Source organism: Grus americana, chromosome 23 (assembly GCF_028858705.1).
Source record: "Grus americana isolate bGruAme1 chromosome 23, bGruAme1.mat, whole genome shotgun sequence".
NCBI classification, from domain to species: Eukaryota; Metazoa; Chordata; class Aves; order Gruiformes; family Gruidae; genus Grus; species Grus americana.
This window is the reverse complement of record NC_072874.1, coordinates 1,956,827-1,980,721: the sequence shown is the minus strand read 5'-3', so window position 1 is coordinate 1,980,721 and position 23,895 is coordinate 1,956,827. Positions and strand designations below refer to the sequence as shown.

The window sequence follows — 23,895 nt, the reverse complement described above, 5'->3', positions numbered from 1 at the left end:
ACGTTCTGGGAACTGACATCCGCTTTCTTGTCAGCGAAGGGGGCAGAGCGCAGAGCCACAGCCTGCGTTTGCAGGGAGTTTGTAAGTCGTGGATTAGCGTTCTCCCTTGATTCACGTCTGGTACTTTTCTGCCCGGCTTTTCCAAGGACAGGGAGAGACAGCGATCTCCTGCGTCAGAGCGGGGTTTCCACTGCCAGCCTTGAATGAGCAAATAGGAATTTTTTTATATCAAATTTGCTTTCAAAGTAGAAGCGAGGGCTGCCGACCACGCTAAAAGAAGCTAACTATATTTATTTGAAAATTTATTTAATCGAAATTATATTTATTTGAATTTTTTCCAGCGGAAGCCTGTGGCTGCTCCTCCGGGGGTGCCATAAGGCCTCGCGGCTCTGCTCTCTGCGGGCGAGCAGCCTCCCGCGGCTGGCCGGAGCCGCTGGGCCCCGGTCCCGACACTGCCCGCGGGGCTGGGCCGGGAGCCGCGGCCCGCACAACGCGTGGCTGCCCCGGGCCGGGGCCGGACCGGCGGGCTCCCGTCCGACTGACTTCCCAGGCAGCCAATCGCAAGGCGACGTTCGTTCGTGACTTCGCCTCCCGCCGATCAAACTACCCAATCAGCACACAGGAGGTTAACGGATCATCCCGTGCCAGCGTCGGCGGTCAAATGAGCCAATCGGCAGAGGGCAGGTTCCTTACCAATGAGATCAAAGAGTTAGCGGAGTAGGGACATGCTGTTGGTGATGCCACCTGTCGGTCATCGCCGCCAGGGCCGGTGGTTCGCTAGCGGGGAGGAGGGGGTGGTTTCCGGGGGCGGGGAAACTATATTAGGGGCGGACAAAGGCGGCGGCGAGGCCGTTCAGCTCGCCGCCATTTTAAGCAGCGGGCTCTGAGGAGCAGCAGTCGCGGCCGGAGCACTTCTCCTTCTCCCTCCACCACCACGATGTCGCGGGATCGGTTCCGTAGCCGTGGCGGCGGCGGAGGCGGCTTCCACCGGCGCGGCGGCGGCGGTGGCCGCGGCGGCCCCAACCACGATTTCCGCTCTCCGCCGCCCGGCATGGGCATGGGCCAGAACCGCGGCCCCATGGGGGGCGGCCCGCAGGGCCCGGGCGGCCCACCGGGCGGAGGCCCGAAGCCCGAGCCTCCGAAGCCTCCCGCGTCGACCTCTGCTCCGCCTTCTTCGTCCTCTTCAGCCGCCGCCACCACGGCGGGGCCTACCGGCAGCCAGGCCGGCCCGGGAGCGCCTCCGCCGTCCGCGCTGCCCGCGGGGCAGCCGCCGCAGCAGCAACCCCCGGTGTCGGCGCCTTCCTCGGCTCCCTCCGGCCCGGGGGGGCAGCCGCAGCCCAAGCCGAGCCCCAGCCCTACCCCAGCCGGCGGCCCTAAGAAAGGACAAGGACAGTCGCCCGGCGGCGGGCCCAAGGGACCGGGCGGCCCCCAGCAGGGGCCCGGCGGGCCGCACAAGGGGGGGCCGGGGCACCGCGGCGGGCCGGGCGGAGAGCCGCGCGGCCGCGGGCAGCAGCACCAGGGACAGCAGAGCCTCTCCTCGCAGCAGGGCTCGGCCGGCGGCGGCGGCGGCGAGAAGCTCTCGGACGAGGTGAGTCACGGCCCCCTCCCCCTCGCGGAGCCACAAGATGGCGGCGGCTGCGGTCGGGCACGGCGGCTCCGCGCGCCCTCGCCGCCATCTTGAGGGGAGGAGCGGGGGGCCCGGGAGAGGGCGAGCCGGGATGGGGGCGCAGCCGGCCGGGGGACCCTCAGCATAACCAGCGTGTTCCCGCGGTGCCTGGGCAGCTCCTGGCCGCAGCTTGGGGGCTCTGGGCCGGCCTGGGGTTGTATTCGCTTGCGGCGCCCTGGAGGTGCTCTGGGCTTCTGGCGGGAGAAGGCCGCACGCAGCCATGGTTCGAACTGGTATGCTTCTTTGTAGGGGTTTAAAGCAAACCTCTCTCTTCTGAGGCGACCCGGGGAGAAGACCTATACTCAGCGTTGCCGCTTGTTTGTTGGGAACTTGCCTGCTGATATAACAGACGAAGACTTTAAAAGACTGTTCGCCAAATATGGGGAGCCAGGAGAGGTTTTTATCAACAAGGGGAAAGGCTTTGGATTCATTAAATTGGTAGGCTTTCATACTGTACGTCCATCTGTTTAATTCTCTCGAAATATTGATTTACAACTCGGTTTTCTAAAACTGGTTCTTAAACTTTCCTCAGGAATCTAGAGCTCTTGCAGAAATTGCGAAGGCAGAACTTGACGATACCCCCATGAGGGGTCGACAGCTTCGTGTTCGGTTTGCCACACATGCTGCCGCTCTTTCAGTGCGTAATCTTTCACCCTATGTGTCCAACGAGTTGCTGGAGGAAGCTTTTTCCCAGTTTGGCCCAGTGGAAAGAGCTGTTGTGATTGTAGATGATCGAGGTAGATCAACAGGAAAAGGCATTGTTGAATTTGCATCAAAGCCAGCTGCAAGAAAAGCATTTGAACGGTGTACTGAAGGAGTGTTTTTGTTGACAACGTAAGTATTTTGCTGCTTAAGTGTTTTGGTTTTAACTAAATAAACAAAATTGTCGGCTTCTAATTTTTCATAATGGAGATTCTCATGGAAAAGTAAAATGAGTGTGTTTTTGTTCAGCACTCCTAGGCCAGTTATTGTGGAACCATTGGAACAACTGGATGATGAAGATGGTCTTCCAGAAAAACTTGCTCAGAAGAATCCGATGTATCAAAAGTAGGCACTGTCTTTTGGTATAAAGAGTATGTAGGTGATGTGTATAGTATTGTCCCTGACTGAAGGAGATGGAGTAGTTCAGAAACAGGCTTTGAATTTTGAGTAGTACTTCTGGTTCTTGTTTTCCTTGTAATAGTTTGGTTTTAGATAATGTAATGTACTGATCCTTTCAGTATATTCACTAAGCGTTACACAAGTGATTTTCTACATTGTATCACAAAGGAACAGTAAAGTCTAAATAGCAGCCCAATAACAGATGGGTTTTGGTATATGTAGAAAGTCTTGAAAATCAGACTTCAACTGTTTGCTCATCCTGTTGTTGAGAACTGTCATCTCACTTAAGATGTATTTCATGTTGATGATCCCTTAGGGAATTTACAAATGGATGTTTATGGTATGAAATGAGAAATTAACTAAAATTTTAACTTATTCCATGATTAATAAAAACTAGTTGCCTGTGGATTTGCCTTATGAACCTGACCACTAGCCATAAAAGAGTACATAAGAATCTGTATGACTCTTTTCCTAAGTAGCAGTTTCAAGTTAGGATCTGTATATTAAACCCGTTTGTGGAAATGTTGTATTTTCCCAAATCACAAAAGGGAGTGCAGAGGGGAGGTGCAGTCAGTCTTGTTTCTATGAGAAAGTGTTCAAAATTACTTGCTTTGATCAGAAACTATAAACACTTTAGAGGCGGTGTCTTTGAAAACAGCGTAGATTAGTATAGTGTTCCTAAAATGTTGAAATACTTTACATTACTAATGTATGGAAAGGTTTTGAACTCTCCTAGTTTTGGTCTATTACTGAATCTTAGACTTGAGTTTCTTTATATGACAAAATTAACTTTTCAAAATGCCTGAGGGCCAACAGTTAAAGTGAAGATTATTACTTGCCTTTAACATACAGTGCTTTGGGTAAGTTGGCAGTGAAAAAAAATCCGCCTCTGTGTGCTGTTGTTTTTGAGCAGCTCTACCTACTTGAGCAAAAGCCTCTCTTGTTTGAGCGTTTTATACCTGGCAGTTGCCAGCAGTGGAGTGCCTAAGGAAGAAGTTAAGAACAAGATAAACTTGCAGTAGAACTCATAAGTGGGAAGATTTGCTTGAATGTGATGGTGCAGGAGTCTCTGTATTTGCTATGGTAGTTGTAGAATTTATTCATATTAAATGCTGCTATTTAAGTGTGTAAAATGCTGCACTGTTACCAGCAGTGTGTCACAGCAAGCTTTCTGTCACATAGTTGTGATATTTTTCAGGGCTCCTTTGATGTTCCCTGATCATTCTCTTGTTATGCTTGTGATCTTTTATTGACCTTTGGTTTCCAGGCATAGCCAGTCTGAATGAGCATCTTCCTTTCTGCAGGGAAAGAGAGACTCCTCCCCGTTTTGCTCAGCCTGGCAGTTTTGAATTTGAGTATTCCCAGAGATGGAAATCCTTAGATGAAATGGAAAAACAACAGAGAGAGCAAGTGGCAAAAAACATGAAAGATGCCAAGGACAAACTTGAAAGCGAGATGGAAGATGCTTATCACGAGCATCAAGCAAACCTTTTGCGTCAAGGTAATTGGCTCTGAATTCTATATCATCTTTTTGCTTTAAATGCTAGCTTAAATGTATGGCTGTTTAATGGTTTCATGAATAAATTCATGCTTCCTACTACTAACTTGAGAATTTCAGGTCTAAAAAGGATCAACTGGTGGTTTTTCAATTATTATTTAAATGAGGTATTGTTAAGAATAGTGACCATCTGCCGTAGTGCAGTTGAGGTTGATCTCATTCAAATCTGGGTTTAAATATGACATGGGTTTGTGAAACAGCTGCTGACAAGCTTCATTTCTGCAGACCTTATGAGGCGTCAGGAAGAACTGAGACGTATGGAAGAACTCCATAATCAAGAAATGCAGAAACGCAAGGAAATTCAACTGAGGTTGGTTTGGCTTTCATGGGATTTTCTTCAATGTTACATTTGTTTCTTTTTAAAATGACTTATGTGAAAGTTTTTTTATTTTTCAAGAAAACACCATTGCTGCTTCAGTTTGTGTATGAGAAATTGAACTGCAGTGTAAGTTTTTCTTTTGAGTATTTGAGCATAATGAGTATCTTTTTTTGCTTATGTGTAATCATTCGGTGCCTTTTAAATTGCCTGTGCAAATGATGTTTGAGAAGTGTTGAATGTGTTACGCTGCTGAGGTTTAACAGTCTTGTTTGGGATGATCAGACAGGAGGAGGAGCGTCGCAGGCGGGAAGAGGAAATGATGATACGTCAGCGGGAGATGGAAGAACAAATGAGAAGACAGAGGGAAGAGAATTATAGTAGAATGGGTTACATGGATCCAGTAAGTGAAATCATGATGTTTTGTGGATACGTTACCATGTTTCAGGAATTTTTTGGATGTATTTTCAAGGTTGATGTGTTTTGCTTCCTCTAGGGTAGATAACGTGATGTCTTTGTGTAGGTGAAATGGTGGTAGTTGGCTGTACATGTGCTTTACCTCCTGAAAGGTATGGATTTCAGTAGTTGGTTATCCATCCTAAAAGCTGTTTCTTTTATGCAGAGGGAGAGAGACATGAGAATGGGTGGTGCCACCACAATGAACATGGGAGGTAAAGAATTTTTAAATGATTACTTGATGTGGTTAACTTAGAAATTGTCAGAATATGATTATATATTTCTCTTTCTTAGATCCTTATGCTTCTGCAGCCCAGAAATTTCCACCTCTCGGAGGTGGTGGCGGCATAGGTTATGAAGCTAATCCAGGAGTTGGCCAAGCAGCCATGAGTGGTTCTATGATGGGAAGTGACATGGTAATGTATCCTGTGGTGGCTTTAGTTTAGCACAAGGGAAATGTTGCAGTTGGGAATTGAGTTCTCTACCAGTGTGTGGATGATTGTGTAATTTCACTGTTAACTGCTGACTTTCTTGTCAGGTATTTAACATGAAGATAGTGTGGCAGTATGTAGTACTAGATCAGTTCTTAACCATTATGGTAGCTTACACAGTTGGAAGTTGTTTCTAAGTGAATTCAAATGTGCTGTTAAGCATATTTGCAATTAACTGTGACTATTGGACTTTGGAAATTCTGCGTCACTGTTAGGCTTGGAAGGATTTTTTTATATATAAATTCTAGAGAATCTGACAAATTTCATAATTGAAATACATAATGTAGTAGCTTTTCAGTAACTTGGCATTCTGTATTTGTGGACAAGAGAGATTTTTGTTCTCCTTTCCAATGTGTAACACTGCATTTATTTTGGCCCTTCCAAGCCTAGGTAGGATTGATGCATGTTGGTATGGGTATGCTGTTAATTCAGAAATCTGCACTCATGTCTATTGAAGCAGCAGATGAACTTAATCGATGGTAAACAGCATATCACCTACTCTGTATGCTGATGTTTGCCATAGAAGAGCAGAAATGCTGTTTTTTAGCTCTAGGCATGTTCCAGTGATCCTTGACTGTAGCCATTTTGTGGTTCCTATCTCACAAAGGAATGATAGCCTGTTCTTGTTTTCCCGTGTTGGGGCATGACTATATAGGTAGAGTTTGTTAAAGTTACGGCATATCTCATGTTCTGAGGTATGTTTCCAAACTGTACTATTTTTGGCACACCATATGTGTGAATGGGCTTTGAGCCCGCTTGGTGTTATCACACTGAAGCAATATGGATGTAGATTAAAGAAATGCTTAATGGGTAGGATGGAAATCTATGTTGGTTTAGGTGGTGATATTAGTGTGCTTTCACCCTCCTCAAAGGGTGTACGCTCTGTAGCACAAGCTGAAGTAAATGATTTTTGGGTGGGTTTAGGCCTCTGGCTTAATGTGGTGAGCTACCATAGTAGCTTGTCAGGTATCTTCCGTTTTTTTGGGGGAACTATATCTTTGGAATGATAACTTTGCAGAGCATCATTGATTCAGTAGACAGTGCCGGTGGCCTTAATGTATCTATATAATCTACTGATCTTTAAGCAGTTCCTAAGTTTCCTGTGAACAGTTAGGCAGTCTGCGGTGAATGCTGTGTACGTTTTTCTCCTGAAAATCATGGTACAGGTGCATGCTGAACTTGTGTAATCCTTGAAAACGTGATATGGTCAAAAGGTGTGACAGTAAGATGGTTTAACTGCCTTGAGTTTCTTAGGATGGGGATCTCTGCCACGCAGTGCTGTCACAGTTACTGGGCTGATACCTTTTAAACAGAATTGGAGAGAAGCTTAAGCTGCCATGAATTAGGCAGAAAGAACCTAGATAATCTTTCTGAAATTCCTTTCTTGGAAGGATTGAAGCTAACTTTCAGAAGTCAAGAACTTGAAGTGTGACTTTTCAGTTGCAGATACCTTTTGTAACAAACAACCTACCATTGTTCTGTTACTCAGTAGTGGAAAACTTGCTGGAAATGAAAGTTTAAAGCTATCTTTGACTTTATAATTTGTCAGTTCTGTAGATTGAATGCTGATCACACCTACTGGTACAGTAACTGAAAGAAGTACATGCAACTAGAGGTACTAGTAAAAATACCTGAAGTCTCTGCTTTATTGCAGGGTGACTTAGCTTTTACATCTTGGTATGAAACCTCTCAATGCTGTGAAGTTGTGAATTTTCCAAGACCTTGTGGTGAAGGTGGGGTGGGAAGGGAGATATTGACTGGATGCACACAACCCTTTGTGCATAGTTCTAACTGGAAACACGGAATAAATTGTAGTTCTTTGAACACGTTTTGCATATTATACAGCAACAGTTCCGGAGTACGTGGGATTTAACAAATGCCAGTCTTTTGATCGAGCAATTGCGTTGGTTAGGTAAATCACTGGTCAAACTAGCTTTTTTCACATTTTTTTTTTCTTCTTGCAATCCAGTAGTGCTCACAATCAGTTTTGGTTACTGCCTAAGGCCTCTGCAGTTTAGTCAGCAGACCGTAGTCTTAACCCCATCTTGAAAAGCACATGGTCTCTATTGCAGCACATGCCATTAACTGGTGAGTAGGCATTCTGTTTACAATGACATTTTATGAATGTCAGCTCATACTTCAGTGAACTGAAGATTCATTCTCTGGCTAGGCTTATTTGGAAATGACAGTGATGTAATCTAAGCTTTTACTGCACTAAAGGTGAGAAGTTTGCAAGCTATTTGCATTAACTTGGTTGAAAATTGCTAGAGCTCATTTGGAAAAGTTGTTAATTCACATCTGCACTAATGCTTACATTTCTAGCACTGCAGGGAGGATCTGTTCTTTGTAACAGATGTATGAGAATGCATCAAGTGGGAACATACCTCAAGGCATGTATTACAATAAACTAATTTTTAAATTACCCTTTTTTCCTTTCTATGTTCCCGGTACCTGTGGATCGGCTCAATGGTGATTGTATCGACGAACCTTGACTGCGGAACCTTCTAAAAATATATACTTAACACACATGGACATCAACTACATATAATGAACTGTTAATTCTGTTCCAATAGCGTCCTGAACGCTTTGGGCAGGGAGGTGCGGGGCCTGTGGGTGGCCAGGGTCCTAGAGGAATGGGGCCTGGAACACCAACAGGATATGGTAGAGGGAGAGAAGAATATGAAGGCCCAAACAAAAAACCCCGATTTTAGATGTGACCTGTAGTTTCATTCCAGTTTGTTTTTGTCTGTCTTGTTTAGACACCAACTTTTTAATTCTTGCATTTTAGTAAGAAAGCTACGTTTTTATGGATGTTAGAAACTTACTGACCTAATATTTGTAAGTGGTCTGTTTGGGCGAGTACAATTTAATTATGTAATGCAGTGTTTCAAAACAAATTTAGCTGTTTTTTTGATGTATAACGTCCCTAACTTGATGGCAGTGTACCTTGTGCCACTGAATTCCCAAAGTGTACCAACTTTTTTTTACTGTGCTTCAAATAAATAGAAAACTAAATGTAGTAACTCTTCTTGCCATTCGTGGTTAAACATACGAGGCTAAATACCACACCTTCCGCAGTAAACCGAGAGTCTTGAGTAGAGGTCAAACTAGACCAGGGTGTGGAACTGCAGTGAAGAGTGAGATCTCTTCCCATAATGCCTCTAGCTTAAGATTGGGTCAAATAGTAGCCTAACTTTCCAGTAGGTGCAGATTTTTTAAGCATTAATTGTGCTGCAATAAGGAAGCAAATGGAAATCTTGCAAGTGCTGTAAGTTACAGTAATTAAAGCTACACTGCAAGCAGTGCAGTATGTAATGAATTTCATATTTTAGCTATGGATGACGGGTGGTGGGATGGTAGCACCACCTTGGCAGTTACTGCTTGGAATCTTTTAAAGACTTTAAGCAGAAGACTAGCAATGGTTATTTTAAATAAATTCATAGAATGATTTGTATTGGCTGACTTCCTAACTAAAGGATTGTTAATGTGATATTTATATGCTCTTAAGCTGTCTGAGATTACAGGATCTGGCCTTGCTCCGTATTGTATACTTGCCTGAAATTGCTTGGCAAAAAGACCAGAAGTGTTATCTGAGTGATTACGGTTAACTTGCTTATGTCCTCATGCTAATTGAGTGGACTAATTTGCATAGTTCAGAATACAATTATTTGTGTTAGGGGACTGCAGGAACTATTCTTAAATCATGTAGCTGGTGGGCAAATCCTAAAAACCTGTATGTAAAATACAGAAATTAGCTTGCTTGCATGATGGTTATCGCTTTTTTATTATTGATGTTTGGAGATAATGCATCAAAAGTAGTATCTGAATCTGGAGTTTAATAGTTAATACTACACAGTACAAATAAACTCCCTTTAAGGTTCTTTTTGTAGAAAATTTGATGAATTTGTTAGCTTGCTGTTCATTTTACTAAGCCCCAGAAGAATTTCAAAGCATTCTGGACTCATTGATAAGGTAGTTGCTTTGCTTATTATTACATGTTACCAGATAAGCTGGGAACGTGACTTCCCAGTGTAAAATACCTTGGTGTTAACGCAGGATACATCAACCTGCTTGGCACAAAGTAGGTAAACTTAGTTTGGCTGTACCTTGACACAATTCCCCAACTACCGAGCATTCTGTGAGTAGCTTTAATCTTCCAAAGATCTTTCCATTCCTTGTGCTAAGCATTGGCTAATTCTAAATTCTATGCTAAATTTTCTCTGCGGTTAAAACTTTGGTGTCAGATTGCAGTATTTTAGAGTGCAGATGATCCCTCTTGAAGTACTCACTGTAAGTGCTGTTACTCCTTAAATGAAAAAAATGGCATGTTGTGAAATGCTGGTACCAGGTAACACTGACTTTGAGTATTAAGCGCACTAAATAGCGACTCCGCTTGTTTGGTGAACGCTGCTTATTTTCCCAGAAAAGTTTGGGGGTTGATAACATGCTCCAACAATGAATTGCTATGCAGGAAATTCCGAATTGGCAGTTCCTAAACTGTGGACAAAGTATTTGGGAGTACTTGTACTGGATACTTAGTTTAAAATCGGCAGTACCGATCCAATTTGCTTTATTGAAGTAGTATTAAATAATGCATATGTTTTCTGGAGGGTGTTCATGGGACACCCACAAAAGGTGAAGGTGTCTGAGATGGGGAATTCTGAACGTAAACATTAAATTAATTTTTTCAGTTTATTTTTCAGATTACATGTCATTCTTTATTAAAGAGATGCTGGTGCATATCCTAAAGTATGTTCTTTTGTAGTTCTGTAACTTGGAAGAGTGAAGGATGCTGATGTCCTTGCACCTTACAGAGGTTGTCTTTTGCTACCCCTGTTTTGTATGTAAGCTACTGTTGCTAGGTATTAAAAATAGCTGAGTTGCAAAACCATGATTAGTAAATATATTGAAAGATTTGGCAGTTTTCAAAACATCTGAAAGTTTGGTTAAATGTAGCTTTGTTGTAGCTGCATAAGCAGAATTTCTAAAACAAGTTCTGCTTTGAGTTGCATATATTAAACTGGCATAGAATTAACTAGCCAACTTCTTTTCAAGACCTTTTAAAGGTGGTGTCTTAAAGGCTGGCAAACATGTCAACTTTAAAATCTGATAAAGTTGCTAAATGTGGGAGGCGAGAAAGTTATGTTCCTTTGATCTGTTCCTATGAGGTTTTGGACTTTTTTTCATAAAATCAGATTTACATAATTGAATCTTTTAAAACCTTTTAGAAAAGTGCTTTGTTGGTCAGACCTGTTTTTGGATGGTCTGGATCACATAACACATTTTTGTACTGGACTTGGAGGACATTGGCTGTTGCAATTTAGCTTGCTTTATCAAAATTGAGCCCATTTTGACACTTAGATCTCTAAAAACCTGCAGCATGTAGAAACTGGTATCGTTATACATGAATCTTCACGCTTTCTCAGAAATGGATGCAGAATAATCTTATCTTCTGGTGTAGACACATTACACTAATCATTTATACAGCTGATGAGAAACTGAAACTGCTTCTGAGATTTTGTGGTATTTTTGTGGTAGAAAAATTCTTGGCTTCTCCTTGGCAACCATTTACTGTGGCAGCAAGTTTTTGCTGGAGTTTGAGACTGCAATTTACACTTAAAACTAGTGGCCTGCTACATAACTGCACTTAGCCAGCATTTCTGCAGTTCATAACTGTGAGGAACGTAGTACCACAAATGGCAATGGACATTAGGACCCGGATGTAGTATTCCTGCTTGCTCCAAGATTCTCATTGCCGACTGCATACAGGTAGGTAACAAGCAATATAATATAACTTGGTGACTTTCTATGTAATCTTATACTGTGGGTATTCTGACATCACACTTCTGACTGTGGAATTACAGTGCAGCACTCTTCATACCTGTATGTTAAGCTTGCATCAAAGCTGCGCGGTTTTCGGTTTTAAGCTTGGTCTTGTTCAGAGTCAATAAGCAACTTACTGTGATTCTTAGATAAGTATTTTCAGACCCGATTCCTTTGTACATATGACTCGGCTCGTGTGGATTTTTCTTAGTTCCGATGTAATGAAGATACTCTTAGATGAGCTCTGTGGGGAAGAGGGAATGTGATCTTAAACTCACTTAACTAGTCGGCTAGGTGCTATCAGTGCCTAGAAAAGGACTGTTTAAACTTTCTGTAGTGACAAAATGGCCCATCTGCAGCACATCCCTTTATAGAGTCTTGGCTCACTAGGAAATGCGTTAATAATCGCTGCTCTAGCCTTGTGTTTACTATGTGATAGCCTCTTTAAAGCTTGCTAATACAGTCAGCTTTGAGACTGATTTGGAATATTTTTAAGGACATACAAATGACTGCTTGAATGAATATCCCTGTGAGTAGTTTCATAGAGCTTATTGGACATTTCAGTTGTCTTTATTTTAATCTTTGATTGACAAGCATAATACATTCCTCTGCCTTTAATTGACAGTGATGAGATTCTGTATTTCTGCCTCGTAGAGTCATCTTGGTAGTGTAATGCTCAATTTCATTTTTCATCAGTCTTGCGGATGTAATTCTAAACTCTTCATGACCGGAAATACCAAATATAGTGTTTCAGGATTAATGTGCTTGCATTTCCAGACATGCTGATCTCCAGCTCTTTTGCATTAGCTCTTGAACCTGAATTTCAAGGTCCCTTGTTTCAGCACATGACCTAGCTCTTGTCTGATGTTCACTTTATTTCAGAGGTGTTGTAATGTCTTTTCCCGCTTGTTCTGCAAAGTTCTGCTTTGCATACTTGTTTCTGGTATTACTGTCACATTTGGACCCTTCTGTGTTATCTTCCAGGCAAGACTTGCTGGTGAACGGGGGATCTGCTGGACAGCCTTGCCCTTTGCTGTAGCTATATCTCTTCATGTTCCAGTGAAAGCTTGAAGGAGCAGCTGCACCTTAAGATCATAACAACAGGTCTTTGGTTACACCACAGTGAGTGTAGCCGAACTCTAGTTAGTCAAGCAGTGACACAACTTGTCATGAAGTCAGTTTGGCTTTTTGTGATTATTCTTACCTGTGACTAGAATTCAGCAGCAAAACTGATGGCAGTATGTGGGCTGTCATGTAGCAAAACTGAATTATTAATCTTTAAACCAGTGCTCAGATCTGACTAGTTTTTCCAATGTGCTCTGGATACTTGACCTGAACTGCAGGAATGTCATGGAGGGGTTATTGGCACATCTGCCTTGTTCTACGTACTTGAACTAGCAGGTTTTTGACACTCTTGGAGCAAGCAATTTGTGACAACCATGGGTCTCATACCAGCTCTGACTGTCTGCAGTAATGAAACTTGGTGTAGTAGCTAACTTAAAAGCAAATAGTCATGTCTGCTCTAAGTCAGTCTGTAACAAGTGGGTACAAGAAATGACTAAAGTGCTTGCATTGTGTTTCATCTTGGTTTTATCTATGTGTGAAATACAGTTTTTCTCAAAAGCTTATCGGAAGCTCAGAAGTGTGGTGTCAGAATACATATGCGTACCTGCTAGGCCCTCAGATCCAGATACTGGTGCTGTCAGGAGAGAGCACAGCATTGTGTGTATGGGGGCTTTACTGTAACATTAAGCATACAAAGTGTTGATTTGCTTGCAGTTTTCCCCATAGCTAAACACTGAGGCCTGTGAGTAGTTTTAGGACTCGAGCAGTAATGGGGTTGCATGTCTCTGTTAATCATTGCCAGCTGCAGTGACATGATCAGGAAGGCCAGTGTTTTGTTCCATTATGTTAAATGAGGCTAAGCATGTTGGAAAGGATGCATAAAAAGTATGCTGTTCTGGGTAATTACTTGGCTTCTTCCACTACTAGCAAGTTTGGAATCAGCTAATTAGCTTCAGATTTTTTTCTCTCCATACCAGCTAGTGGGGCTGTTAAATAGCTGCTTACTGGAAAAGGAAAAAAGGGAGGATTGGCCTTCTCCCACCTCTGTCATTGCTGCTAGATAATGATTGACACGTTAGGACTTGGCTGTGCAATCCCGCAGTGGTCTGTGAATACCCCATCTCTATAAATGTTGCTTCTGAACACCAGTACTGAAGAGCTAACTGGGGAGGGTTGGGAAGAGTGTGGCTATAAGCGAATCTGGAGTGTTAAAAGGATGCACAAAGATATAGTATCCCTTATGCATGGTGTTTGTTGCTATGGCATAGAAAACAAAACGTGCATACTATACTTCTGTTCCTGAGGGCCATGATAAAACCCAGGTGGTGGGTTTGAGACTAAACTTGAACTTTGCCCTGCCTGGTCAGATCACATTGTGACCATGGTGTGATTTGCCTCCCAACTAGAGGTGTGCACAGAACCTTGTACTACATCCCTAGCTGCTGACCATTGCAGTTTGCCCTCAACTTAGCTATACAGTAAAAGGGTGGGTCTTCAGAAGGGTCTGTTGCCGAGAATAAAAGCAGTAGACTGACAATGCTAACCTCTAGTGTCTTCCTCTTGGCTTTTGAAGCACTCGTAGGACTATTGAACCTGAGGGCTGCTAGGAGTCAGAGACATTACACTCCTTCATGAAGGGGGAAGAAAGAGGGCATGACTACAGGAGACAAACTAGGGTAAAATAGTTGAAGTAGCTTGACAAAATTGTTAATGCCTTCACATAAGGGATAGTATACCTCTGGCTGCAATCAAACTTCATTGTACTCAGACTGGTGATTTACGGTTTGTGCTCAGACAAGGTGCAGTTCTTCAGTCAACTACCTGCATATTCCTTCATCTCTTTACAAGTGTTTAGGCTAGCCTATTTCTGCCCCTTATTCTTCCACTTAATATTTTGGAATAATTTGTAAATTCCCCCTCATAACTAATCAGTCCATGTATCTTAAAACCTTATTTTTAAGTTAGTTTTGAAATGTCAGCCTTTTCTGTGTATTACTCTAGTAACTTCAGTTGTTATCCTTTAGGTGAAGATGAAAGCTGAGTGAAACCGGAGTGCTCATCCATGGGAAGTAAGCATAACTTCTAGTCTTGTTCTGAATGGGTGAAATAATAAAGGCTTCTGGACACTTGGTGTTCAGGCTCTGAGTAACTTCGGTGAATATTGAGAAATCGGTACGAGTGAATACATGAAATGTGTAGGGTAGAACATACTACCAGCTGTCAAGCTGTGGGGTTAAGCGCTCAGACTCCATCTGGGCTTGGTGTCTTGACAGCAGTGGTTAAAAATACCTTTCTAGGCCTGGGTTTGTACAAAAGATTTTAAAAATTACCATGAGTATAACTTCTGAATATTTTTGCAGTTCAGGAGCTGAGCATGAGCACATCCAGCACGATGGCCAGTGATATGTGGAGGGACCAAGATAACAAGTGAGCAAGTAAGTAGCTGGTGCTTTTACACTGCTGCAGGAGCTCAGTAGCCCATCACCTGGTGGTGTATTAGGTAGTTCCTGCCCGAAACTTGCCCTTGGTTAATCTCCACTTTATATAAAATTTCTGAATCTTTCCTTTGTAGGGCCAAGATATAACCATTGTTTGAGGCTTTTCAGCCCTGCGGCACCAAATAAACTCTGTCCTGTGAATGCTATACGTGATGAAACAAGAAATAACCATTTCTACGTTCAGACTGCAGTGAATGGGGTGGTGATCTCAGCAGGGAAAAAGGGGAACAATAGAGCAGCTGCTTCTCGAATGTTAATCCAACTAAGAGTTGTTAAAAAGCTACTTTTCTGAAATATTTTAATGATCATTGAACTTGCAAAATAACCTGGAATATAAATTAGCACATGCAAGAGCAGGAGCAGATGGTGATTTAGGAAAATAAACTAACTTGCAGAGCTGGAACTAATGACATTTTCCCTCTTAATTTACCACAAAAACTACAAGGGGGAACTTCAGATATTTAAAATCTTGTGCAAGGAGCAACATGCAAAGTACCTTAACTCGCAAGTCATGGGTAAGTGACAGCTTAGATGTGCCACGCCTGAACCTGTAAGACGTGAAGCTGGTGAGATTCAATTGGTGATCTCCTATTGAATCATGTGTGATTTGTCACTGCTGCTCTTGTTTCTAGGGTAGTAAAACACAAAGCCGTTTCAGGTGAAGTTTATAAAGTAGATGAAAATGTGAATGCTGCTCATTTAATATCAAGTATGACATGAGAACTTAGGATCCTGGAGAACATCTGACAGGTGCATGGCCTGTTGTGGTGCACTGGTTCCCTTTCCATGTCGTGTGTGATTTCTGATGGCTTTTTGGATGCTCTTGCTGATGGTGTGCTTTGCACTTGCAGAAGAAGTCACCTGAATGCAGTGAAGAGGAGCCAGGAACGTACAAATTTTTAAAATAAAATATTGAATTTTTTTTACGATCGACTTCTGTTTTATTCCAGAGTGTATTCAGCGAGTAAGCAATCTGTTCCGCTTGATGTGGTGTGGGTAAATTTGAGAAACACTGCCACAAACGAGGCTGTGGAAGGGGATGCGATGTGCTTGGGAGCACTGGAGTGAGAAGGGTTTGGGTGGTTGGATCCTGCTCCGTACTGTGACAGGCACATCTCATCACTCACAAACTGACAAATACCTGATGCAGTGGATTTTCCTGCTGGGATTGTGCCTCGGGCTTCCTCTTGCAGTTCAAATGCTCCAGTTTTCAGGCTAGCTGTATCCTTGACCAGTGTTACGGCCACAGGGGCTTTTCCTAAAGGACTAGCTCAATTTTTTTGTATAAATTACACTTGCACCTGAGGCACTTCAAGTATTTCTGGAAGTTTCACCCATTCCTTCCCCCATCTCAACTGCTGTGTACAGCTGTATTTTTAGATCATGGAATTCTAAATGTTTACATTGCCTGGCTGGTTTTTAATAGTGGTTTTTTTGGTGATGACTGTAGTAATTAAGCCTGAAATGGCAAAGTTCTTTGGAAACCAGAAAAGTGCTGGGTTTAGTTCTTGCAGCACAAATTACTGTGGTTCATATTATTTCATTTGATTCTTTGGACAGCTGTACTGTGCGCATACGTAGTTCATGCTGTCATTTATTAAATATCATTCTTTGTTTAAATACCAAGTAGTTTAATGTGTTAAAATACACCAGCTCTGTTTATACAGCTGTATTGTAACAAGGTTTTCCCCCTGTGAACAGTTTGGCTGGGGACTGCCTTGGATTTAATGTGGTGAAGCCAGTATCAAATACTTGATGTGTCTGGTGGTACAGGATTAGCGCCTGGGTGGGGTTGCTCACCTGTGTATTAATACTACCCAGGAGAAGGTTTTGCATTGCCTTAAATGCTGTTTAGTTTCCTCTAGGAAAGTTTCATCAGCTATGCTCAGAACTGCTGTGGCTGTGTTTCTGATGTTGACTCAAGGTTATTTTCTAGCAGTAAGTGTAGATGAGCAGCCTGGGTGCCCACCCGCTCCCCCCCCCCCCGGGGCTTGGGCAGAGCAGAAGGAGCCCAACAGCAGCAGGGGTGCTTCACCCGCTGAGCACGTTCATGGTAGAGAAAGGTTGGTGCTGCATTAAAAGCTTCTGACAGCTGCTTTTTGCTTTTTCATGCAATCAAGGGCAATCTGAGGTATTTCACTCTTTGATTTGACTTCTTTATGGTATTGTGCAGATTCTGAAAAGGTTTCAGTGAGGAGAGGTTCTGTGGTTCCTCAATAGCTGCACTGCAAGGGGCTGGGTTTCAGTGTTTGTCTCCACAGCTACTGCAGGCTTACGCAGCCTTTTTTTCCTCAAATTCTGTTATTTTCCAGTAACTTGTCCTAATTTCCACTATTGCAGCATCGGCTGCTTCCTCTGTGAAACTGTTCCAGCCTGAACGCGATTCCAGCGTTGAGCGTGCTGAACTTCACCTCCTACACCTCCCTCGATAACAAACCATGTTTGTTTTCTGTATTGAAACAGGATTTGTTTTGGAGTATGGCAAAAAGCCCCCATTTCTGTGTTGAGTTCTGTCACAGCCAGGCAGTAGCACTTACCTGCCATCATGTCCTCCTGCCACAGGGCCTTGCTGAGCCCGTGGTGCTGTGCTGGGGTGCGGGCGGCGTGTCCCCCTGAGGCAGGAGAGTAACCAGGTGCCCCTTAGCGGTGCTGGGGCCCACTGGGAAAGGCAAACATGGTGAAATGCTTTTGCAATGTTTGCACAAAAAACCACCTCTGTCCTGGCCCTGAGCTGGCTTGGCTCTGCGGTGAGGGCAAAACCCTGCTGTGAGAAAGGAGCCACAAGGAAGCTGCAGGAAGACAATGCCTGTGGGTGGGTGTCTTTCCCCCCCCCTCGCTTGAGCAACAAGCCTGGGCGCGGTGACAAGGTTTCTCTGTAACACCCGTGCTCTGAAGTGATGCTGAGCTGCTGCAATCTGACATTCAGGGTGGGTTTGGTCTTTTTTTTTTTTTTTTTTTACCCTTTTTTTTTTTCCCCAAAGGAGCTTCCCAAGACAAGGGCTGGTGCCTGCCCTGGCATCTCACTGTTTATCATCCCTCAACCTGTGAGCTGGAGCAGGGAGAAGCTCCAGACCACCACGAGCAGCTCCCTGCCTGTGCTGGCTGCAGCTCTCCCAGCAGAGCTGGGGCAGGGTGTGCTGCCAGGAGTAAAAGCAGTGATGCTGCACCCCTGTGAAGCCCAGCAGCTGCAGCAGCCCCTGCCAGGCGGTAACGTGGGGCTGTGGCTGTGCTGGGGTCGGTGCTGGCCCAGGCTGACGGTGCTTCCTGCTGTCCATGAACCAGTTCCTAATCTTCCATTATTTATTGGCATAAAAAAATATTTCCACTCAAATTGTGCTGGTGTCAGTGCCCCTGCGGCTCCCCTGGGCCCTGGCTCTCTCCAGTTCAGGGCTGCCTTTCCTGGGAGCCTCGGTGCGTGCTGGCGGCTGAGACGCGCTGTGAGCAGCGCTGGCGCAGGCGGTGACGCAGGCCAGGGCAGCGTGCGGAGGGCGGCAGCTGCTTCCTGCACCCCAACCGGGCCTCCCTGGTGCCAGAAGAAAACCCTTGCTGCAGCTGCCTCGTTAACCAGCTCACTGCCTGACCCCGCAGGGCTGCTGGTGTCCCTGCCTGTGCTGCTGCCTGTACCCCTGCCTGCCCTGGGGCCTCCGCAGCCCCTCGCACTGCGGCCCTGGCCCCCCTAGAGCCAGCAGCCCTTCGCAGGTGCTAGCATGGATCCTGTGGTGCCCACAAAGCCCCAGCTGTGGGGGTTTGGGTTTTTTTCCACTTTTTCACATTTTATTTACCCTGCCCTGGTTTGGTGGGAGAATGGTGCTGGGTGGGGGGGAGGATCACAGCTCCGGGGGGTCAAGCTGCAGGTGGAAGCACCCCCTGCCCCTGCAACACCCCACGGCTGGGGGGGGGGGGTGTCCCCCTGCCCCCGCCAGGATGGGGCTGCGGGGGCCGGGCCAGGGGCCGCAGCAGACCGGAGCCGTTCCGGGCCGTGCCGCGCTGATCCGCCGCTGGCCCCGCCCGTCCGTCCCCGCCCGCCCGTCCCCGCCATGGCGGCGGCGTTCACCGCCCTCCGCGTCCTGCTCGGGCTCTTCTTCCTGCTGACGGGCGCCGTGAAGCTCTCGGACCAGCTCTCGGCCGACCTGCACCGGCACATGGTGAGCGCGGCCACGGCTGCGGGGGTGGCTGGCGAGCCGGGGAGGGTGGGCTGGGGCCGGGCTGGTTCGGGGGGTGCAGGGCTGAGCCCTTGGGGGGGAATGAGCAGGTTGGGGTGCTGGGATGCAGGGCTGAGCCTTTCCGGGGAAGGGGCTGAGCAGAGCCCGCCGGAGGGGCTGTGCCCCCCAGCCCCGGGCTCAGGGCTGCTCCGCTCCCCTCCCGCCCTCCCCAGAAGTCGGAGTTCGTGCGGTTCGCCGAGGTCTTTCCCCTGAAGGAGTTTGGGTTCGCGCCTGAGCCGGGCCGGTACCTGGAGGTGGTGGGCTGGGTGGAGGTGGTGGCCGGGCTGCTGCTGGCGTTCGGGCCCCAGCTCCTGCAGGAGATCAGCAACTTCATCCTCAGCGTCATCATGATCGGTGAGAGCGAGCGGGCGCACGCCGCCTCGCATGGGGTCTCGGGGGACCCTCGGGCAGGGACCCCAGTTCCCATGCTCTGCTCCTCGCCCAGGTGCCATCTACACGCTGCTGGTGCTGCGGGAGCCCCTGGCCATGTGCGCCCCTGCCACCCTTTGCCTCGGCCTCCTCCTGCTGCTCAACATCCGCGGGCACGCGGCCCCCACCAAGCCCAAGTTCGAGTGATCGGAGGCCGGAAGGACGGATGGCTCAGCTGGCGGGAAGCATTGCCTTTATGGTATTTTCAGGAACGGCATCGCTTCCCACGGGGTAACTTGCCACTGAGGCACGGCGTGTCCTCTCCTGCCGCTGCCGGGGACCCTGGCGCCGGTTGTCCCCATGGTGCGGGTCCCAGACTGGTGCTTTGGGATGGTGGCCGTGGCACTGCCGCCACTCCGGCAGCTCTGTTGCTAAACTCGCACAAGGTGTCTGGCTCTTCCCAGTGTTCGACACGCTGGCTGGGGCTGGCTCTGTTCTCCTGGGGGCTTTTGTATTTTGGAATAAAGCCTCTTGTTTTTCATGTTTTGCCTCCCCTGTTTATTTCTGCCTCCCCCCACGCTGAGCTGCAGGGGCTGTGGGGACGTCCTGGGGCTGGAGGCCCCAGTTCCCTGGAGCAGCGTCTGGGGACAAGGACTGGGGACAGGCGGGAGCCGGTGGCAGCTGGAGCGGACGCAGCCAGCCAGCGGGGAGCAGCCACGTGGTGGCGGGAGGTCCCCGGCCACCCGGAGCCACCCAGCAATGTGCCAGGCCACTTGCTGCATGTCCAGGGGGGCGACAGCGGCAGCGTGACCCTGCAAACCCTGTGCCCGGGCAGGCACGTACTTTTTGGGGATCTTGCTGCAGTGGGGCCCCGTACCCACAGGGACCCCTCCGCCACCCCGGATGGGCATGGCCAACGCAGTCCACTCGGGATGAACCCTGAGATCATGTTTGAACCCGGTGCATCTCCCAGCAAAGCAGCTGGGATAGCTGTGGGGGGAGACTGGCCATCTTGGGATGAGCAGGGGGGGTACAACACCCCTGTACCCCCAGCGGGACCTGAACCACCTTGGGGAGGCACCTTTGATGTCCGAAAGGAGCATCCACAAATTGCAGGGCCATGCAAAGCAGCGAGTCGGATGCTCATAGAGCTTGGGGGAGACTGGGGTGCTGCTCCCCCTAAATCCAGCTTTGAAGCCAACAGACAAGCTAAGAGCTGGGAGGCGGCAGATTCCTGCTTTGATCCCTTTCGGGACATCCCCCTTTTCCCCCAGCTGCCGGGTGTGGAAACTTGACCCTCTGCTGCTTTCATCCCAGCGTGGGTGGGAAAAGGGCCCTGGGAAATGGTCCTAGCTGGGGCTGGGGGTGCACGGGGGGGGGCTGGCCATGCCGCTACTGGTGTGGCTCCCCCCGCCCCCCCTGCTTATCCCCAGCCCTGTCAGCTGGCGCAGGGGGTCTTAGCATGGCTCCGGCGGGGAATCCCCCATTATATACACACGCAGGTGCTTTCCCTGCTCCAGCTGCCGTCCTGCAGGCGCTAACCCCCATGGGGGCTTGGGACGGGGAGGGGGGGATCAGGCAGCCCCTGCCTCCCCCCAGCACTTAAAGCCTCTCCCATCCCCACTGGACCAGACCTGAGGAGCAGCCAGAGGGGACGTGGCTGGACCAGCCCAACCCGGTGGGGTAAGTAACCGGCTCAGCATGGGTGAGGTGGAGCATCCCCTGTGCAAGTGGCTGGGGAAAGGAAAGGGGGATTGTTAAAGGAGCTGGGGGCTCCCCGGGGGTCTGCGCTGGCTCCGCAGACCAACTGAAGCCCACCAGGATGAGTCCTGAATCCCCCCCAGTGCAGCAGCTTGTGCCCTCCATGCCTCAGCCTGGTGTTGGGTGCTGCATGTGCCAAATTGGGCCCTGCCGTGCTGGAAAACACCCGCTGGGTGACTCAGTGCCGTCGGCGAGGTGTGGGCAGGCGGTGATGGGAGGTGAAATAGCTGCAGCCCTGCGATACAGCCATTGCGGCACAATGTGGTTTTCCATGGCCAGGACCGGAAAACGGTGGGGTGACAAACTGCCTCAGGCAGGGCTGGGGGGCGCGGGGGGCTGCCAGCACCATGCTCATGCCCCCTCCCCACACTGGGGTCTCTCCACTCCGGTGCATGCTGAGCCAGTGGGTGACTACCCCATGGGTGGGTTCCATGGGGGGATTTGGGGTGCTGGGAGTGGGACGTGGCCGGGTGGCCCCAGCGAGCACAGGGCTCTGTGGGAAGTGTTAAGCCCCGCAGCTGCCAGCTGGAGCCAGCACAGCACCTCCGGGTGCTGCCGGTCACAGCTCTGCCGCTCGGCCACGGCGCAGCTGCGCCTGCCGCTCCCCAGGGAGCCCTGGCTGGGCGGCTGGCGGTGGCCTCCGGGCTCCCTGGCTGTGTGGGGGGACGTGGCTGGGGTTGGGCTGAGAGGGGGTCCTGGAGCCCCTTGGCTCCTGTGAGGAGCCGTTGGAGGCTGAGCCCCTCTGGCAGACGATGGCATCCCTGTGGTGGGGCTCTGCCTCCGGTGTCCAGCCAGTACCGCAGGCGCCAACCAGAGACGTCATCCTGTCCGGGTCAATGTCCCTTCCTGTCCCCTGAGGGCTGCGTTCAGGGCCGTGCCACTGACTGTCCACCCATCTTTGCAGGACCCCGGGATGAACGGCTCGGTGCCGGGGCTGCTGCCGGTGGGGCACCCTGATGAGTGTGTGCCCAGCGACCCGGTGCAGTTCGTGCTGGTACCCGCTGTCTACTGCCTGGTGCTGTGCGTGGGGCTGCCGGGCAACCTGGTGGCCTTGCTGGTCTTCCTGCAGAGCGGCAAGGTGAGGAAGGCCATCCGCATCTACCTCATCAACCTCACGCTGGCCGACATCCTCTTCAACCTCACCCTGCCCCTCTGGATCCCCTACTACCTGGCCGGGGGGGACTGGCTGCTCTCGGAGGCCGCCTGCCGCCTGGCCGGGGCCGCCTACTACCTGGCGACCTACAGCGCCGTCACCTTCATGGCGCTCATCAGCTTCAACCGGTACTGCGCGGTGCGGGTGGCGCGGCGGGAGCTGCCGCTGACGGGGTGCCGGGGGGCCGTGCTGGCCTGCGCCCTGGCCTGGCTGCTGGGGCTGGGCTGTGCCGTGCCCACCCTGGCTGCCCGGCAGACCTTCCCCGCTCGTGCCGGGGCCACCGCCTGCTTCGAGCAGCATGGCCGGCAGCGAGCTTACGCCTACGCCATGGTGGGCTTCTTCGCCGCCGCCTTCCTGGTGGTGCTGGGCACCTACGCATCCATCGTCCGGGTGCTCTCGGCGCCTGCCACCACCTCGCCGGGCTCCCACCGGCAGCAGGCACGTGCCATGGTGCTGGGGATGCTGCTGGTCTTTGTGGTCTGCGTGGCCCCCTACCACCTCACGCTGGCCCCCTGGGTGGGCAGCCAGCCCCCTGTGCCACTCTGCAAGCCCCCCGCCACCCTGGACGTGCTGCACGCGCTGAGCGTGGCCTTGCTCAGCCTCAACAGCTGCCTCGACCCCCTCGTCTACTGCTTCTCCATCCGGCGCTTCCGCGCCGACCTGGGACGGACCCTGCGCAAGATCGGCCGGTGCCTCCCGCTCTCCCCGCCAGCCCCCGCCAGGCCGGTACCCGGCGTCCACGCATCCTCCTTTGCTTCCTCATAGCTGGGCAGGTGCCAGGGTCCTGCCCCCCGGCTGTCCCGGTGCCACGGTCCCGGTGGGATGAGGTCCCTGGTGCCACGCTAGGGATGGGGAGCAGCGTGGCGGGGAGATCTGGCTTCGTGCATCCCCCTCCTCCTCCCACCCTCGCTCCACTCTGCGCGTTCCCACGTGTTCATGGGCCCACGGTTTCCATCCACGCACGGATCCTGCCCTCCGCATTCGCAAACACCGGGAGGGCGGCTCGCCTGGCGACGGCGGGGAGCTGAGCCGCTGCAGGGGAGGCTGAGCTGCGGTGGGATGTGGTGAGACAGGATGGGGGGATGCCCCAGGGCAGCTGCCCCTCCCGGGGGTCTCCATCCCATGGGGACATGCATGATCAAAGACACCTGTGGCGTGAGCCAAACTGCCCGGGGGGGCCATTTGGGGCCCCGCAGCTGGTCCTGTCCTGCAGCGTCCCCAAGCCTCACACCCACATCCCGCTCGCTCTCGGCCGGGATTAAAAATGAATGAGCCGAAGGCTTCCCCAGTCTCTTTGCTGGCAGGCGCCTGTGCCGCACACCGAGCAGCGCCAGCCGCTCCTGCACCCCGGGGCAGGGCTGGGTGTGCAGGGCAGCCCCCGGCCCCCCCAGCCCCGGCCCCCCCAGCCCCAGCCCTGGCTCAGCCCTGCTCCTGCA

At 49.3% G+C, this 23,895-nt stretch overlaps 3 protein-coding genes across 7 annotated transcripts; all 3 read left to right on the top strand.

Annotated features, from left to right (window-relative positions):
• The first annotated feature begins 821 nt into the window (after nucleotides 1-821).
• SFPQ (splicing factor proline and glutamine rich) lies at nucleotides 822-15,896 on the top strand. Of its 5 annotated transcripts, none has more exons than XR_008573978.1 (12): nucleotides 823-1,588; nucleotides 1,916-2,104; nucleotides 2,199-2,500; nucleotides 2,618-2,713; nucleotides 4,072-4,268; nucleotides 4,551-4,635; nucleotides 4,927-5,044; nucleotides 5,264-5,312; nucleotides 5,392-5,513; nucleotides 14,501-14,545; nucleotides 14,837-14,911; nucleotides 15,826-15,896. XR_008573978.1 is itself a non-coding variant. In XM_054802433.1 (11 exons), exons 1-10 carry the CDS (start codon nucleotides 938-940, stop codon nucleotides 14,519-14,521), a joined length of 1,830 nt encoding a protein of 609 aa, XP_054658408.1. In that variant the 5' UTR covers nucleotides 823-937; the 3' UTR covers nucleotides 14,522-14,545; nucleotides 14,837-15,896. The 5 variants fall into 5 exon arrangements, 3 of the variants coding, with proteins under 3 accessions (XP_054658409.1, XP_054658408.1, XP_054658407.1); XR_008573979.1 differs by having other exon boundaries at nucleotides 15,049-15,896; XM_054802433.1 differs by having other exon boundaries at nucleotides 14,837-15,896.
• A 3,002-nt stretch (nucleotides 15,897-18,898) lies between these two features.
• TMEM35B (transmembrane protein 35B) lies at nucleotides 18,899-20,086 on the top strand. Its single transcript, XM_054802436.1, has 3 exons — nucleotides 18,899-19,119; nucleotides 19,350-19,530; nucleotides 19,622-20,086. Exons 1-3 carry the CDS (start codon nucleotides 19,012-19,014, stop codon nucleotides 19,750-19,752), a joined length of 420 nt encoding a protein of 139 aa, XP_054658411.1. The 5' UTR covers nucleotides 18,899-19,011; the 3' UTR covers nucleotides 19,753-20,086.
• A 2,133-nt stretch (nucleotides 20,087-22,219) lies between these two features.
• On the top strand, nucleotides 22,220-23,224 carry LOC129195987 (platelet-activating factor receptor-like). The gene has a single exon (XM_054802749.1). It carries the CDS (start codon nucleotides 22,220-22,222, stop codon nucleotides 23,222-23,224), a length of 1,005 nt encoding a protein of 334 aa, XP_054658724.1.
• The last annotated feature ends 671 nt before the right edge of the window (nucleotides 23,225-23,895 follow it).